The 17,975-nt window shown below is 39.1% G+C and overlaps 1 protein-coding gene across 2 annotated transcripts in view; it reads right to left on the reverse strand.

Moving 5' to 3' along the window:
* Positions 1 to 80: 80 nt before the first annotated feature.
* Positions 81 to 17,975, reverse strand: part of LOC134080352 (uncharacterized) — a 257,953-nt gene continuing 240,058 nt past the window's right edge. For both annotated transcript variants that reach the window (XM_062536752.1, XM_062536751.1), the window contains exons 41-43: positions 7,991 to 8,148; positions 6,615 to 6,718; positions 81 to 567 (exon numbers count right to left, since the gene is read on the reverse strand). In XM_062536752.1, the coding sequence (XP_062392736.1) occupies positions 266 to 567; positions 6,615 to 6,718; positions 7,991 to 8,148 (564 nt within the window). In that variant the 3' untranslated portion in view covers positions 81 to 265. The remainder of the gene's footprint in view (positions 568 to 6,614; positions 6,719 to 7,990; positions 8,149 to 17,975) is intronic.

A 17,975-nucleotide genomic window follows, 5' to 3' on the forward strand; every position in this document is an offset into this window, starting at 1 on the left:
TCTGGCAACTATACGTTCTTGATATTATGCTAATATCCTTATGCTATTTTTTTTTAACACAGTCACAACTTCAAGCCCAGTAAAGTTATTTCCTTTATTTCATTCACATTTCAAACAAGGTTTGTAATCTAATGTAAATTCAGAAATCAACAAAGCACAATACAAGTTATAACATATCATCAATAAACTTTCATGTCAATATATATACTATAAATGACTAAACTTTAATATTTGAAATTAGTACACTATATCTTATGTCATACTTTTACAAAGGTACACTCGCATAATTATATGCTCTCTTATAAAGTCTATTTGTAACTATTGGGTAATATGAACAGATTTCATCAAAACTATCCTTTGTCAAATAGAAAATGTCAACATAGTTTTCAGCCACCGCAGTGAATCCACAGAGTTTCCGTTTGAAAAGTAGATGTAGTCCCAGAATTGATCCAGTGGAGACAGATTTATAGTAGTCCCCTTTGTTTTCATGTCTATTCACCTTCACACTGCCAAATATGATCAACCACATCCCAACACCAACATCTCCCCTTCTCTTAATATACTCTCCTGAAATGTAAAACAAGTAATAGTAAATAAGAATTTTGAAGCATTAAATCTGTCAATTAACATTAGCCACATTCATACACACAGTGAAATCGACATGTTAAAGGTCCCATATCATGAGCCAAAATAGACCTATTCATGTCCATCAAGCTGTTCGCAAAAAAAATCCTCTCAGATTACACATTATCAGCAGCTCCATTCTTGTCAGTTTGTCAGGCTGTTTCAGGGGCCTGTTGCCTTCAATGCAATTGAGCTGGTGTTGGCCACACCCCACTGATTTCATGATTAACAGGCAACATGGTTGTAACATAAAGCGGGGAGTACAGTCCTCCGTCACATTTGCGTGTGTGGAATACGAGCGTCATTTTGGCTGCAGACATGATGTATACTCCAGAGGCTACTTACAAGTGGAAGGTACAACCAGGACGATTGAAATGAGGGACGAATGAAACAAAAGTTTCCTCCGAGTGCAAGGACAATAGATAGACAGATAGACCACGAAATACGCACTTCACATTGACGGCAATGAGTTATGGGAAGTTTACATAGCTTAAACTGTGTTTCTTTAATCTCCCATGTTGTTTAGTTTGATTTCTGCTTAAATAACACCTGAACGGTTTTGTTCAGAGCTGAAAATGCAACTGTATTTGACAGAGGACAGACATAGCCTACGTTAATCTGCTTGCTTGCCCTACTACAAACAAGCGCAGTCTTCGCGTCACTTTGACGCACGGTCTGAAATTTCTCGAGACACAAAACACGCCACGCATGCCATAACAGTAGGTGCACTCGACATGTCAAGTCGGCTGCAAACGCATGCAGTCGAATGCAAACAGAAACGTAATTTGAGTCATATGCAGTGCATGCTGGTTAGACGTGTTGTTCGACTTGAAGAAAAGTTGTGATCATGTCACAAAAATGCGACCATGTCACGTCACTCAAAACTCGCGGGATGAAGACATATGAAGATGCCTGCAGTCAAATTCCGCATTTGCCTTTTCCCGCATGCAACTGGCTGTATCCCGCCCCATGACGTCAGTTCAAGGACTTGATAGGTCCGTTTGGAACAGGTTTGGAAGGAATCTCCCCATGACGATTATGACAGGGGTCTCGTTCTGCCTGCTTACCAAAGATTCTATAGCGGAGCAAGATGGATCTGTTAACATTTTATAATCCGCACCGTAGCCAGCGTCTGGGATGACACCTGAGCTTGTCAAAAGTGATCCATCTTGTTCTGTTGTAGAATCTTTGCCCCTTACGTTAGAATGTACTAAAATGAACAGATATGGAAGGGATACCTTCTTATTTGCTATTTCTGGAACAGCGGTAGGCTAGCCTACTGAAAAGGTTTTGACATTCTGCTATTTTATGCTGTTGGTTACATATACACACGGAAAACACTTGATACTTAATTAATGTGCTACAATGCAGGCCTGTTAACTGTATGACAACAGTGGTTTATTTAAACAACTTCATATCAATTTATTTCGTCATCGCAAACAACGCAGACCTTTGCGCAGCTAGTGCGTGGATGTCTGTCCTGATGCTATACTATAGCCTACTATTATAACTGGCGAAACAACTGTTTATTTTCATTTTACTTTTATGAAGAGTAATTAGCCCAAATCATGGACTAATTAAACTGAAAAAACAACAGCTTTCCTGAACTTCTGCAAAGCTTGTTTAACCTACAAAAGCCTAATAGGCTGCGGCTCCAATATATTAATCAGGACTGTTCTTTCATCTGTTTCAATAGGCCTTTTTTTCGTTTATTATTGTATCATTATGATTATGATGATGATTATTATCATTAGTAGCAGTAGTAGTAATAGTAGTAGCAGCCTAATAGTGGTAGCAGTAGCCTAATGTTCATCAACGCAGGTGCACCAACGCATTTATTTATTTATTTTGCGCACAACAAAGATTTTAACATAGGCTACAAAAGCACAGGCCTATCACAAAACAGGGTTCAACAAGAGGTGTAACCATCACTGCGGCTTGCAATTGAGATCGCCCCCCACCCCCAATTATTTTCTCCCAGGATCTGCATCAATCTCATTATTGACATCTAGCGCCTCCGGTTCACGGAAATCCGTCTAGAAAAAGTAGTTCAAACTCTCAATCGCAAACAAGGACTGTGCAGTCGCACCTGTGGCGTACCTTGGGAGTTGCTGTTGGTGATGTCGTCAGTGTCAGGAGCGTCTAACCAAAAATCACAAGCGCCCAACCAAAAATCACTAAGTTGATGTTTTTCTCGTGACTCAATGATTGCGCTATACTGTAGGCTAATATAAATTAAAAGACCGACTCCTCTGTTGGGCTCATTCTTGCTACTTGTGTTACCTTGCGTTAATTGGTTTGGTGTTGGTGGGCTACTATTATGTAATTTACAAACCCTTGTTTCAAGCACACCGTTCATTAGTGCAGTGGCTGAAGCAGGTGGCTTATCTAGAGTTCTCAACGGGCCTGAAAATTACAACCCGACCCGACCCGGCCCGTGGCTTTCAAAGCTCGAGCCCGATGTAACCCGACACATAGATATGAATTTTCTACCCGAACCCAGCCCGCGGCCCGACGCCGGCGGTCGAGTTTTCCCATGTTATCCTATGGAGACGGACGGTCGTTAAGGGCACAATTATGTGCAGTGGCCTAACCCACGTAAAAACCTAGTGAAACGATATTTTCCACAATAGAAACATGATATAAATGGGAAAACGTACTGTTCTTGCTATAAAAAAAGGCAGAATCATCCACAGAGCATGATATTTCAATAACCGCTTCATACACGCTTGATGGCAATGAGTTGTTAGCTATTCACGAAGACGGATAGCCCAGCAACAATTTACTGCCATTTTATTTTGTTCAAGGAGACGGCTTCTTAGAACTTGCACAGGAACTCATAAATGTTGGTGCAACACATGGCAGAGTTGCTGCAAGCTCTGTTCTTCCATCTCCCAACATAGTGTCACGTCTGCCCCCGCTCCATGATTGCATGCACGTTGCATGCAGCAGCCAGACTTTCTTTACGGTATAGATAGATAGATAGCCTATTTTATTGATCACCGAGGAGAAATTCATGATGATTCGCGGTAAACAACAGCGATGATTAATAAATGTTTTTTTTTTTTTTTTCACTGAGCGGAAAATATTAAGCCCGAGGACCGACCCGACCCGAGTCATCTACTTATATTTTCGACCCGAACCCGGCCCGAACCCGCGGGTCCAGTCGGGTTTGTCGGGCCGACCCGACCCGTTGAGAACTCTAGGCTTATCATCAAATCGTTACAGGTTCTAATCCCGTAATCTGCAGTTTCAAAGTAGGCTAATACTTTTTCTCCTTGGGACAGGCCCTTTTGGAAAATATTGGTATCGAGATGATCAGTTAACTTGAATGCAAGAGTTTTAATCAATGTAACATGCTAACAAGATGCTAAACGGATTTAACAATAATGTAGCTAGTCATCTTCTATGCGTCATTGCTTTCACGGTTATGAATGTTTTATTTGGATCAAACTAATGCAGTGCCCGTACAAACAATGTTTTCCAAGAAACTTGTTGCCCAATTACGTTGATGCAGGTAGATCATGTTAGATTGGCGATGATGTGGAATCAGGCCCGTGCAGTTAGTAGCGCTTTTTACTCACTTTGCAAAGTAAAAAAGTGAAGAGGAAAGGCGTTTGAGTTGCAGCTAATGGCAATATTAGACACATTACATACCCGTGCGTTTTTGCTAAAGCTAACTGCATGATGGCCATGCCAGTGCTATTAACTCAGAAGTGATGTTTGAATGAATGTTATGCCCATAGCCAATGTCCAGATAGAGTCAAGAGCGGCTGTTTTAAATGCACATTTTAACAGAATGCTACCGACGTGTGTGTGTCGGCATATTGTTGCAAGATCAACCTGATCAGGCAACTATGCAACGTTACATGACTTTCAACAGCCTGCTTACCAACATGGGTGCATGTGTGTCGGACTTAGCATGTTTATCCAAGATCAACAATCTTGAAACGGTCCGTTTCCGTGAGACATCGTAATTTCCATGAATGGCAACACGTGAGTTTGTCAGCGAAATGGGCTTTTTTTGTTTCTATGCTGAAGCAAGTGAGAGTGAGAAGGGGCGTGGCGAGAGTGCGGAGAGCGGTAGAATAGTGGGATTGCGGTAGAGTTGTATTTTGTTTAACGATATCTTTGTCATTGTTTGTCCAAAAACGACCAAACTTTTCACTGCACTCACGCATGCCATTAGCAAGACCTGTGTGAAATTTTAGGTCAGTCGGATGAGTGGTTCGAGAGTTGCATGGAACGGACAGACAGAGTGACACATAGACAGACGTTCCTTGCATTAATAATTAGATAGATGTTCATGTCGAGGAGCGGGTGTCCATTGAGCGCGTACGAGAGAGAAGGACAGCGAGAAAATGGGTCAAGGACAGGGGGCTTACTTCTACACTGTTTGGTAAAGTTGCACGTATAGTCTACAATGAAAACTTGCGAAAGAACCAACACTTTCACCCGAGCAGCATCAGGTGCACCCGCGCAACCTAGAATATGTCACACTCTAACATTTTGGTCGCACTCTGGCAGTGCTGTGTTTTCGCATTGCCTGCATCCTCGTTTTAAATTAGGCTAGACTTATACATTTATAAGTGAAAACATGTTATTCTTAAGCTTGTCAGACATTTATTTTAAATTTGCTCGCATGCTGCCTCGAGACGCAGGTGCGTAAGGGCGAGTTTATCATCCGCTAATTTCTGACACAAGTAACGAGTAGATGAGCGATTGTGAACGAGATCATAGATCATAGGGCCTACTACTCGGCGATGAAGGAGCACAAGCAAATTTTCAAATCAGCCACGCAATCCGTCATAGAGGGTCGGTTCTGGCTGTTGGGCCTCTAAGATCATGGGAATTGTCAGATCACGCAAAAGAGAATCTGATTTTATTGTATGGAACTGCATTTAGTAGAAAAGCCTTAAAGAAAGGCACAACCTGCCTGTTAACATTAAAGGTATGAATAATAAAAAAGTCAGTGAATTGTACAGTATTTCTCTTTGTTTGAATAAGGCTGCTCAACCCTACCTTATACATTAATACTGGAAAAGAGCCCTTTTGGTATAAAAACACATTAAGTATTTTTACGGCACAATTTTGAATGATGACCATTCACTGTAAAAAGGTGACATTAATGTATACAGTAGATCTCTATTAAAGGATTAAGGATAAAATGCATCCTAGTGTGTTTTTGTGAGTCAAACTTTTTCTTAAAAGCCTAATTTACGTCGGATGCTCCACTTTTAAACTTCTGTGTTGTCGTTTTCGGGTCAAGTGGCGCTAGGAATAATGGTAGGGGCACTACTATTTTGATACATGATCGCGTCAAAATCACTAAGAAGGCTTGACACACAACATGAAACTTTGATCGAAGTATCATCAGTGTCTCTACACATGAACTTGAGCATTGATAACATTGTACACATACTTTACTAAAAAGAAAGGTTTTGGACAACTCACTCCTTGACTGGCTAGATGGCGGTGAGCAGAAAAACCAAGTGATTCATGGCCCTGGCTTCTCTTTTTGCAAAATTGGAGTGTGAACTTGTGAAGTGGGAATTTAACAGTATTTGTGTGAGAATGAGGCTATTGATAATGTATTCTATTTACAACAGCTATCTCACCACAGAATTCTGAAAATAATCCAAAACACTGACTAAACACATTAGTCATTTCACAATACACTTGTCTTTGATAGCTATTTTCTATCCATATTATGATTATTGTTAAACAAAGTAACAGACTATATTTCACAGATAGTGTAAATTGGAATTACATCAATGAACTGAACGACAGGCTAGTAAAACTATGAAAATGTTCAATGCACGGTTTGTTGAAAAATATTTTTTTAATTTAAACTGATTTTAAGTACTCTCTAAAGACTCAGCACTGTAGAAGTGCAAAACATAATAAATTGTTGCTGTTGCAAATACAAAATGAAACAGGTCATATCAAAAGCGTAGGTTTGGTCTTAGCTTTAGTGGGGACATACTTACCAGCTGTGTAGCTTATCAGGTGCATTTTAGATGCTAGGTGGTGCAGAAAGGTGTCTGAGAGATGGGCAAACAACTGTTGCTTCTTCAGTAGATGAATACATATTCTGCAATGAAACAATGACTCACTCAGCTATACCCGTATCACACTGGATTATGTTTCAGTTTACAGCGTGTATATGAAGAGTTCGGATGCAAAACTCTGTAAATCCATCTGACTACTTTTCTTATAAATGAGCCTTTTTACCCATCAGTCTCCTATAGGTTTTTGTCTATGAATAGATATTTCAGATCTGGAAGAGAGTGGTATTTGAAGCGGTTAGCGTATACTGTTTGGAGAGCATTCACTCACCATCGTTATCTAATTTCTGATGTAGCGTTTGAAGGCTTTGAATCTGAACTCTTCATATATTGCCTGTGATTTTTATCTTGCTTATCCCGATAGTTGTAAGCTTATGAGCACATTGTGCACCCACTATTGTCGCAGTGTGGAACTAAGGCATTGCATAGTACAGTAAGTAGAGTATGTGGCAGGGTTAATGTAGGGTAAATTCTGCATAGAGTGGGGTATTTAATTTTTTTCCCCATGGATGTCTAGAGAGCAGGGTGTGGTTTGGGGCTCATGCTCATGAAAGTGGATTTCAACTTGTCATGACAACCCTTCCTCTGTGTCTTTCTGGTACTATGCAACAGGAGAGAATCCAAGCATATATGAGCAAGCAATTAATTTATTCAGTGAGATCCAGTTTTACTTGTCATGTTGAGTCACTTGTTTTTAAGACACAACACGGAGTACATTGTTTCTCCTATCAAGTGCAACAGGCTACTTCTATAAAACCATGGCTAGTAAGACCACGGTTATGATACCATGTTCAACTTGCTAAATGACACAAAAACAATTGCCCCAAAATACATAGTGATATGTTATTTAAAGAGACCCTATGCAACTTCTTCATAGTCATAAAATCGCTTAGAAATCGTTGTTTTGCTTGACTGACCAGTTTTATCGAAAACAGTAATATTTCCTCCCGCCCCCAGTGTCCCTATCCGCTATTGCAACCTTGCAGTTTGTTCAGGAGACGATCGTTCCCTGTTTACATCTGGAAGGCTGAGACGCATAAAGAAAAAGAAGAACCACGCTTGCAATTTATATATTTATATATAGCCGATATATGTATAAATATACACGCTAAAGCTGTCGGGGAGGCTCTGCAGAGAAATATGCAAGCATAAAACCAGTGAAAATGAAAATCGAAACCGAAACTTAAGATGAAATCGCCAAACCTGCATAGTTTCTCTTTAAAGGCTGTCAAAATAGGGTGTTAATTACAGAAAGAATAACTGAGAATGCTGAGAATATAACAGTACACTCTACGTACCTTGAAAAAATTTCATTTTTCATACAATGCGGAGTATCCTGAAACAAAACGTCAGACTGTATCCCTTTTGTCCGTGTCCAGATGTAGTTGTAGAAATGAGTCACCCGATTGTGTAAATTTGAGGGAATGTTTCTATCAATCATATAAGCCTCAACAGCCTGGACAAAACAGAAAAAACATGTAAATAATACATTTTGGTAACCCCTGAACTGTTCTAAAGAATGATAATTTAGTAAACAGCAAAAATATTTCTTGTAGCACAACATCCACAAATATTGTAGACAAGATATGTAACACCTTTTACTCTGGTCACCATTTACTTTGTGTTGACAGGTTTCACTCTCCTTCCTCATACACAATACCAATGAAAAGATGACACACACCTAATTAGTCATGAGGTTTTCTTAAATTTTACAGGTTTTTTTACATTGTGTAAGAAAATGAAATGCATATTCCCATCTTGCTCAGTACTACTTTGTTTGATATAATTTCCGCTCATTATCATCCAAAAATAGGTTGATTTCCTTTAATTGTTCAATTTTATGTATTATCCTCATCATCATTATTACAGTGCATGCAAATGCACTGTTCTGTTCTTCCTGGGCATCTTCTTCTTATTACAGTGCATGCAAATGCACTGTTCTGTTCTTCCTAGGCATCTTCTTATTATTACAGTGCATGAAAATGCACTGTACTGTTCTTCCTAGGCTTCTTCTTATAGTTCTTCTTCTAACGCAGTCAATTCAGCTTCAACCGCTTAACGTAGAAACTCCATTCAAATTTTGTCGCGTAGGTCTTACTTACACGATGTGGGCTTTGTATTTTTCAACTTTGTAACTTTTATACTTTTTAAACTATTAGTTAAAAACTATTACAATTTCCCCCATAGACTTAACATTGCTCATTATGACATCACGGCAGCAATTAGAATCTTACGCCAGGTGGCCGGCCACCTGGGCACCAACTGTCATTTTCTCAGGCTTAAAGCATACAATCTCTCTGAAGACTACATATCCTGTAAACTGTTTCCTCTGTCCTATTCCAAGGAATTACCAGTGCATGAAAATGCAAAAATAGATAGATAATGTAGATATGGTTGCTAAGGTGTAGCTAGGGTAAACATGGTGGTTGCATAGTTTACAGAGAGTTGATAGTGTGAAAGTAGACAGTTTAAAGATGAAACATTCCAGCTCTAACTTAACTAGTGATTTCTATTCATGTTAAAATGTTGATTAGCTAACTTAGGTAATGATTTCTAGCAGTTACGCTAAAATGTTAATTATGCTAGCAATGATAACTTTACTAACAATGCTAACCAGGTTGATTAGCTAACTTAACCGATGATTTCTAGCAGTAATGCTAAAATGCTAACTATGCTAACAATGCTAGATTTGCTAACAATGCTAACCAGGTTGATTATCTAACTTAGTTGATGATTTTTTGCAGTTATGCTAAAAATGCTAGCTATGCTAACAATGCTAACCATGCTAACTAGATAACTTGCTAGTGAGGACTTTTATTTTGAAACATTTGTTGCTAGGGTATCCATGGTGGGCACTATCAGGAAACAAGAAGTTACTGCAGTATAATCATGTTGGTTGCTATGGAAACGGTCATAAACGCTTAATTTTAGTGGTTGCTATGTTGGTTGCTAGGTACATGGAGGTTTCATGTAGTTGACTGGAGGCATAGTTGATGATAACTGACAGTTGGAATGGTTGAACAGTTAAATACTTGAGTAGTTTCAATGGTTAAATGATGTAATAGTGTATTATTGCAGTGAGGACTTTTATTTTGAAACAGTTGTGGACAGAGGAAACAGTTAACAGGATATGTAGTCTTAAGAGAGATTGTATGCTTAAAAGCCAGAGAAACTGACAGTTGATACAGGTGTAATCAATTTAACTGGCTAGTCTTAAGAGCCAGAGTGTATCCTTAAAGCCTGAGACAGAGTAAATAATTTAAAAGTTGAATGTAGATAGTCTAATTAATGTTGATAGACAGAGAGTTTAATGGATGTTGATAGACAGTTTAATGGGTGGATGAGTGAATGGTCTGAAGAAGATGAATGGATAGAAAGTTGGATGGAATGTGCCTTATATTCTTGTAGAATGGAGAGACACAGCTCTCTACTGAGAGTAGTGGATACAGATACAGGTGTAATCAATTTAACTGGCTAGTCTTAAGAGAGCCAGAGTGTAGAGATACCTGAGCCTGAGACAGAGTAGATTGTTTAAAAGTTGAATGTAGATCGTCTAATTGATGTTGATAGGCAGACTGTTTAGAATGGGTGGATGAGTGAATGGTTTGAAGAAGATGAATGGATAGAAAGTTGGATGGAATTAGGAAGACTTATGTTGATATCGTTGATACAGGGGAACAGAAAATGTAGTCTCAAGAGAGCCAGTGTGCCTGAGAGAGAGAGAGAGAGAGAGCTGCTGCACCTGGACTGGCCACCTGGCCTAACATTCTAATTGCTGCCGTGATGTCATAATGAGCAATGTTAAGTCTATGGGGAAATGTTCAATAGTTTTTAATTTACAGTTTAAAAAGTATAAAAGTTACAAAGTTGAAAAATATATTGCACAGGTCTCCTTAGTAAGACCTACGTAGCAAAGTTTGAATCAAGTTTCTACGTTAAACGGTTCAAGCTGAATTGCGAGCGTTAGAAGAAGTTGGATTAATAATAATAAGAAACCTAGGAAGAACAATATAGTGCATTTTCATGCACTATAATAAAAGTCCTCACTGTAATAATACACTATTAAATCATTTAACCATTGAAACTACTCAACTATTTAACTGTTCAACCATTCCAACTGTCAGTTATCATCAACTATGCCTCCAGTCAACTACATGAAACCTCCATGTACCTAGCAACCAACATAGCAACCATTAAAATTAAGCGTTTATGACTGTTTCCATAGCAACCAACATGATTATACTGCAGTAACTTTTTCATTCCTGATAGTGGCCACCATGGATACCCTATCAACAAATGTTTCAAAATAAAAGTCCTCACTAGCAAGTTAGCTAGTTAGCATGTTAGCATTGTTAACATAGTTACCATTTTTAACATAGCTGCTAGAAATGATTGGCTAAGTTAGCTAATCAACCTGGTTAGCATAGTTAGCATTTTTTAACATAACTGCTAAAAATGATTAGCTAAGCTAGCTAATCAACGTGGTTAGCATTGTTAGCATAATTAACATTGTTAGCATAGTTAGCATTTTTAACATTACTGCTAGAAATCATCAACTAAGTTAGCTTATCAACCTGGTTAGCATTGTTAACATAGTTAGCATTTTTACAATAACTGTTAGAAATCATTAGCTAAGTAAACCAATCAACCTGGTTATCATTGTTAACATAGTTAACATTTTAACATACCTGTTAGAAATCATTAGTTAAGTTAGAACTGGAATGTTTAAGCTTTAAACTGTCTACCTTCACACTATCAACTCTCTTTAAACTGTGCAACCACCATGCTTACCCTAGCTACACCTTAGCAACCATATCTATATAATCTATCTATACATTTTTGCATTTTCATGCACTGGTAATTCCTTGGAATTGCATTTCTAGTTACAGTGCATGAAAATGCACTGTACTGTTCTTCCTAGGCTTTTTCTTATAATAGTTCTTCTTCTTCTAACGCAGTCAATTCAGCTTCAACCGCTTAACGTAGAAACTCCATTCAAATTTTGTCGCGTAGGTCTTACTTACGCGATGTGGGCTTTGTATTTTTCAACTTTGTAACTTTTATACTTTTTAAACTATTAGTTAAAAACTATTACAATTTCCCCCATAGACTTAACATTGCTCATTATGACATCACGGCAGCAATTAGAATCTTACACCAGGTGGCCGGCCACCTGGGCACCACCTGTCAGTTTCTCTGGCTTTAAGCATACAGTCTCTCAGAAGACTACATATCCTGTTTAACTGTTTTCTCTCTCCACAACTGTTTAAAAATAAAAGTCCTCACTGCAATAATACACTATTAAATCATTTAACCATTGAAACTACTCAACTATTTAACTGTTCAACCATTCCAACTGTCAGTTATCATCAACTATGCCTCCAGTCAACTACATGAAACCTCCATGTACCTAGCAACCAACATAGCAACCATTAAAATTAAGTGTTTATGACCGTTTCCATAGCAACCAACATGATTATACTGCAGTAACTTCTTGTTTCCTGATAGTGGCCACCATGGATACCCTAGCAACAAATGTTTTAAAATAAAAAACCTAACTAGCAAGTTAGCTAGTTAACATGGTTAGCATAGTTAGCATTGTTAGCCTAGTTAGCATTTTTAGCATAACTGCAAAAAATCATCAACTAAGTTAGCTAATCAACCTGGTTAGCATTGTTAGCCAATTTAGCATTGTTAACATAGTTAACATTTTTAGCATTACTGCTAGAAATCATCGGTTAAGTTAGCTAATCAACCTGGTTATCATTGTTAGTAAAGTTAGCATTGCTAGCATAATTAGCATTTTTAGCGTAACTGCTAGAAATCATTAGCTAAGTTAGCTAATCAACATTTTAACATGAATAGAAATCATTAGTTAAGTTAGAACTGGAACGTTTCATCTTTAAACTGTCTACCTTCACACTATCAACTCTCTGTAAACTATGCAACCACCATGTTTACCCTAGCTACACCTTAGTAACCATATCTACATTATCTATCTATTTTTGCATTTTCATGCACTGGTAATTCCTTGGAATTGCATTTCTAGTTATTATTATTCTCCTAAGCAGGTCAAATTCAGCTTCAACCGTTTAACGTAGAAACTTGGTTCAAACTTTATTACGTAGGTCTTGAAAATAAGACTAAGTCTATGTATATTTCAGTTCTGTAAACTTGATACTTTTTGAGATATTAGCTAAATATTTTTCCCCATTGACTTTTCATAGACCTCTGAAGCTGCTATCCTTGCCCATATAAGGAGATCCGGGAGTTAACTGAAGCCAACTGCCCATATATGGCAAGCTTTTTTGTAGGCGAACTTCAGAGGTCTATCGCACTGCACTGCTGATTAAGCTGATTTGCACCTGTGTCAAGAGCCAGCTGCTCAAGGCCCTATCAAGTTTAATTGACAGCCAGTTAAATTGAACCTGCATTATCAGCTCTCTCTGTCTACCCATTCACTCATACACACACACACACACACCTGACTGCAGCACTTCATATACCACACTTCTCCATGCACTCCACAACATTCTCACCTTAACCTAACTCCCCCATTTCACTGCATCATAGAAAGCCATGCTCCTTACATCCACTTACATCCACTCACACACACGCACGCACGCACGCACACTCACACGCACTCACACTCAGAGGTGGAAAAGTCAAGCTTCAGAGAGTAAAAGTCCAATCACGTATTGGTTCGGTTTGTAAATTTTAGTTTGTTTCACATTTTATCTTATGTCTTGCTTTTGCATGCACTGGTAATTTCCTCGAAATTACGTTTTCTAGTTATTATTATTATCATTATTATTATTATTATCTTAAACCATGTTTTAAAGCTATTGGCCGCGTTTCCCAAATGCGATCTTTCTTCAGGACTTAAGAAGGCTCCAAAGAAGGAATCGCTAAGAAGGAGCGCTAAGATACGGGTGTTTCCCAAACGCGTTCTTAAGAGTCATTGCATGAGAAAACCAGGCAGAGGTGGGAAGATGGGGGTCGGCCAAATCGGCTCATACTTTGTATATGTGATAAGTATTTGGAACTATGAACAGCCATATACTTAAAACCCTCCAGCTGTTTTTTGTTATGGAGTTCTGGGACCCCTCTCAGAGACCCTCAAAAATCCAACAATTCATGGCTGAAAATGACTGAAATTGCCATTTCTACCCTGATTATCCTGATAAAGATATGAACATAAGCTTTATATTTCCATAGAGCCTAGGTAGCATAGTTTTAAAGACCAAAAGGTGCACCGAGGGGTTATCTACACCACTGAAAGCAGAATTTTCCTCCCTCTAAATTTCGGTCATTTTTAAGAAGCATTATCTCGTATTCGCAGTGGCTTTGGTGGATGGTTTTACTGTTGCTGGAGAAAGGAACATCTACTGATTTAAAAACAATTGTCGTCTAATTGGGCAACACATAATGTGTGCCGTGCCAGGAGGGTCTTTAGCAGGATTTTTCGTGTTTTGGCCTATGATAAACCATATTCAGATCGCCATCACATGGCCATACCATGGCATTACATCACAAACAGATGTAATGCCAGATGTTTGCGATGTAATGGCATGGTATGGCCACTCGGTGGCGATCTGAATAGTCTAGTTTCAAATGTATGACAACCAAGAACAACAATGCATGCAGAGGTCTGCACTCTTTGAGTGCTTTTCTAGTTAATTAAAGCTTTCTTTAACAATTTGTCATACAGTGACACAAAAATTGACCATAAATTACACTAGGGATGCAACGGTACAGTTTTGCCACGGTTCGGTTTGTATCACGGTTTTTGGGCCACGGTAACGGTTCGGTTTCAATATATCAATATTATCTTGGCTCTAGCATACAGGAGGTTATATTTGCCTTTTCTATTTCAAATCAACAATGTGCTTTTACTTACACTTGCAGAGAAAATATTAAATGCATAGCCAGACACAGATGAAGCAGAATCACAAAAATGTATTATAAGAAAAGAACACCATCATTGCCTCTGTCATAAACAGGCAATATTATCCATAGTGAAGTGCAGCATAAAGTAATGTGTAATTATTTATTTATTATACCACTGCTTGGTCAAATTTCCTATTGTGGTGCGCTATTTGAAACGTGCATTATTTTTCTATATAGGCTACCGCACGGCTATGATGTAGTTCCCTTAATCTTTTGGGCTTATTACACTTGAATATTAATTCGCCAATGTGAATGTAACGGTAAAAACAGCAATGTTGCATCTAAGACAGCGGCAATATAAATGAAAATGATAGTAGCAGTGGTATAAGCGGGATAATCAACTCCGCGCCCTGTGCGTTTCTAAGAAAATAATGCACTTATCGAAGTGTCCGCCTGCGGCGTCGGGTCCTTTCGAACGTGCATTATTTTCCTATAAACGCACGGCGCGTCGTTCATTATCCCTTACCTGTTGTCTTACAGAACATGTAGCCCTTTTGTAATATTAAGTAGGTTGCATAAAATGTAAACTTTAAAAGTCACTTTCAACTTCTCTCTTACACACTTCGTACAGTTCAGGAATCTTACTGCTGAAATGCGTGCCGGAGGGGATATTGAAGCGATGATCGAGAACATTTATCATGTAGCGAAATCCCATACCCAAAACCACCGTATAGGCAGGGCATCATGTCTTTTCCTATGAACACGCCAATCGCATTCGTTATGTCTTTGTGTTTTTGGGAATTATAGGAATATTGTTGCCGAAAGGCTGCAGCAATGGATGGTTGGGTTTTCGGTGGCAAACCAGCTCTCCGTGCTGCTCCACTTAAGGTTACAGCCGGGTGATGATGGCGCAAATGGGCCGACATGTTGGATGTGTTACCTTTATTAGGTAATCGTTGTGAAGCAGTGCTTGCACACTGTGCTTTGTTTACTGACGGTCTTTTTGACTTGTTCGTAGGCTACTTCGAATGTCGCCATGATCGTGCAGCCGCCGGTAAAGTTTGTTTCTTCTCACATGACTCCTTCATTTGCATTTCAACGTCCTTATTGGGTCTTGGGAAATTCAGTAAAATTCTGATTGGTTGTTGCAAGGTTGACGAGAGGCAAGCTGAACAGTCAGAGAAAACTCATCCCCCGGGTCCTAAGCACTCCTTTCTATCGCTCCCAGGCTACGCGCGTGCAATAACCTGTATTAAATAAAAAGTTTAATGTCGCGTATACCGAAATATTGCGGTTCAGGTGAGTCTATTGAACCGAACAGGCCAAACCGAACGGTTCAATAAATTATTGAAAACCGTTGCATCCCTAAATTACACTATAGTGAGATATTATTACCTGGTTTATTATGCTCCAAAACCCGAAAAACCCTCCAGGAAATGTTATTAAAATGTTGTTAAAGCGTTGCCAGCTGCAACAGCGACATTTCCGGAAAGGTACTGACTCGATTGAATTCATTCTGGACTCTCTATCCGACCACATAAAGACGTGGGGATACTTTGGTTTGGCTTTAGGGATCCTCTACTCACTACCACGTAAGTGTAGTGTTGTTTGGAACAGTAGAGGAGGTATAAAAATAGCGTTTTGTAGCGGCGAAAGGACATGCCTGGGTCACTTCCAGGCTAACGAGTTTTGGCTAAAAACGGTGACCTCGAACTTTCTCAAAATACATCCGAATGACATGATTTTGGTGTCAACTCAACGTATGTACTCCCAATAGTCCGAAAAAATGATCTAAAGTGCATTTCACTCCGGATTATCCCTTTAAGAGCTTCTTAACGTGTTTGGGAAACGCGACCATTGTCCTTTTATGGCTTGATCATTTAATATTATTTGCTTCTGTTTACGTAAAGCAGATTTAATAAACACGCTTAAGGTATGGTTTATTAGATTTATGCAGATGTCAAATTTTATTTATTTATTTATTTTTTAAATCTTTAAGTCAACTAGAAAACGTAATTTCGAGGAAATTACCAGTGCATGCAAAAGCAAGACATAAGATAAAATGTGAAACAAACTTTAATTTGCAAACAGTTGTGGACAGAGGAAGGTGAGGGGGGGCAGTGTGTTGTATGTATGTGGCTTAGGCTACGTTCAGACTGCCAGCCAAAATCCGATTTTTCGCCCATTCAGATTTGCATCGGATGTCACTTTTGAAGTCTGATCAGTGACAGGTCACATGAAATCCGATTTTTGCGAAACGGTTGCAAACCACATCCAGGAGGTAGTTTCATATCACATTCGTATCGGATATGGACAGATGCGTCTCAGTCTGAACAGCTCCCAACACTCAGATCGGATTTGACTGTCCATGACGTGACTTTACATACGTGACCGCCCACCAGTGTTGTGCATGAACGAGTTCAAAAGAACGTGTTCATTGAACACGCTCATTTTTCTTTGAACGCTGAACTGAACGCAACACATTTGTAAATAATGAATTTGAACGTGAATTCGCTCAGATTTTGGGAAATGAACGACGAACGTCACTGTTGATGTCCAATTTTGTCCTGAGAAGTCGAGTGACACTATCTGCTGGCAATTCAGAAACAGTATGTCGTTGTCACACTCACTGCCCACGGGCGCCACTCCTAAACTACAGCTTTGCACTCCCTTACTACATTACCCATGATCACGTTACGCATGATGCATTGTACACAGAACCGCTGCTAGGCCTATATGAATGCAATCGCGGAAAGATTCTGCACTTGTCAGTGATGATAGAGGGATGTATAACGTGTTCAAAGAGCCCTACAGTATGTCACTGATCCATCTGGTAAGGTAATGCAGCAAGGCAGCCTCCTCCATACCCCCGGTGTAAAAACTACACTCTTCTGCCGTCAGGCATGCACAGCTGACGCATTTATTATTAATTATTAATAAATGCGCGGCCGCATTTATTAGGCGTCGGTAGGCTATCTGCCATAGACCTAAAAGAAATGTAGCCTATCTGCCCAGCGAAATAAAGCCCAATTTACGGACATTCTCAATTAGATGAGAACAACAGGTGGCTGTAGCCTATATTCCGTCAGAAACAGATTTTCATTCAAATGAACTGAATTTGAACTAGTTCAAAATTAAAAATGGTGAACTATGAACGTGAACAGTTCACTTTGCACGTGTGTGAACTGAACTTTGAACTAGTTACTGAAGAGTGTGAACGTGCACAACACTGCCGCCCACCTATTTCGAGTTGTGGAGCAACGTTACAGCTATGTCTTTTGACCATGTTATATTAAACGTGACTTAACAATACTCAATGCTAAATAGAGGATTATACAGTCCCTGCTCTGTTTCTATGGACGTTGCAAGAATTCACATTGTTCTATTAAATGC

Source organism: Sardina pilchardus, chromosome 5 (assembly GCF_963854185.1).
Source record: "Sardina pilchardus chromosome 5, fSarPil1.1, whole genome shotgun sequence".
Lineage (NCBI taxonomy): Eukaryota > Metazoa > Chordata > Actinopteri > Clupeiformes > Clupeidae > Sardina > Sardina pilchardus.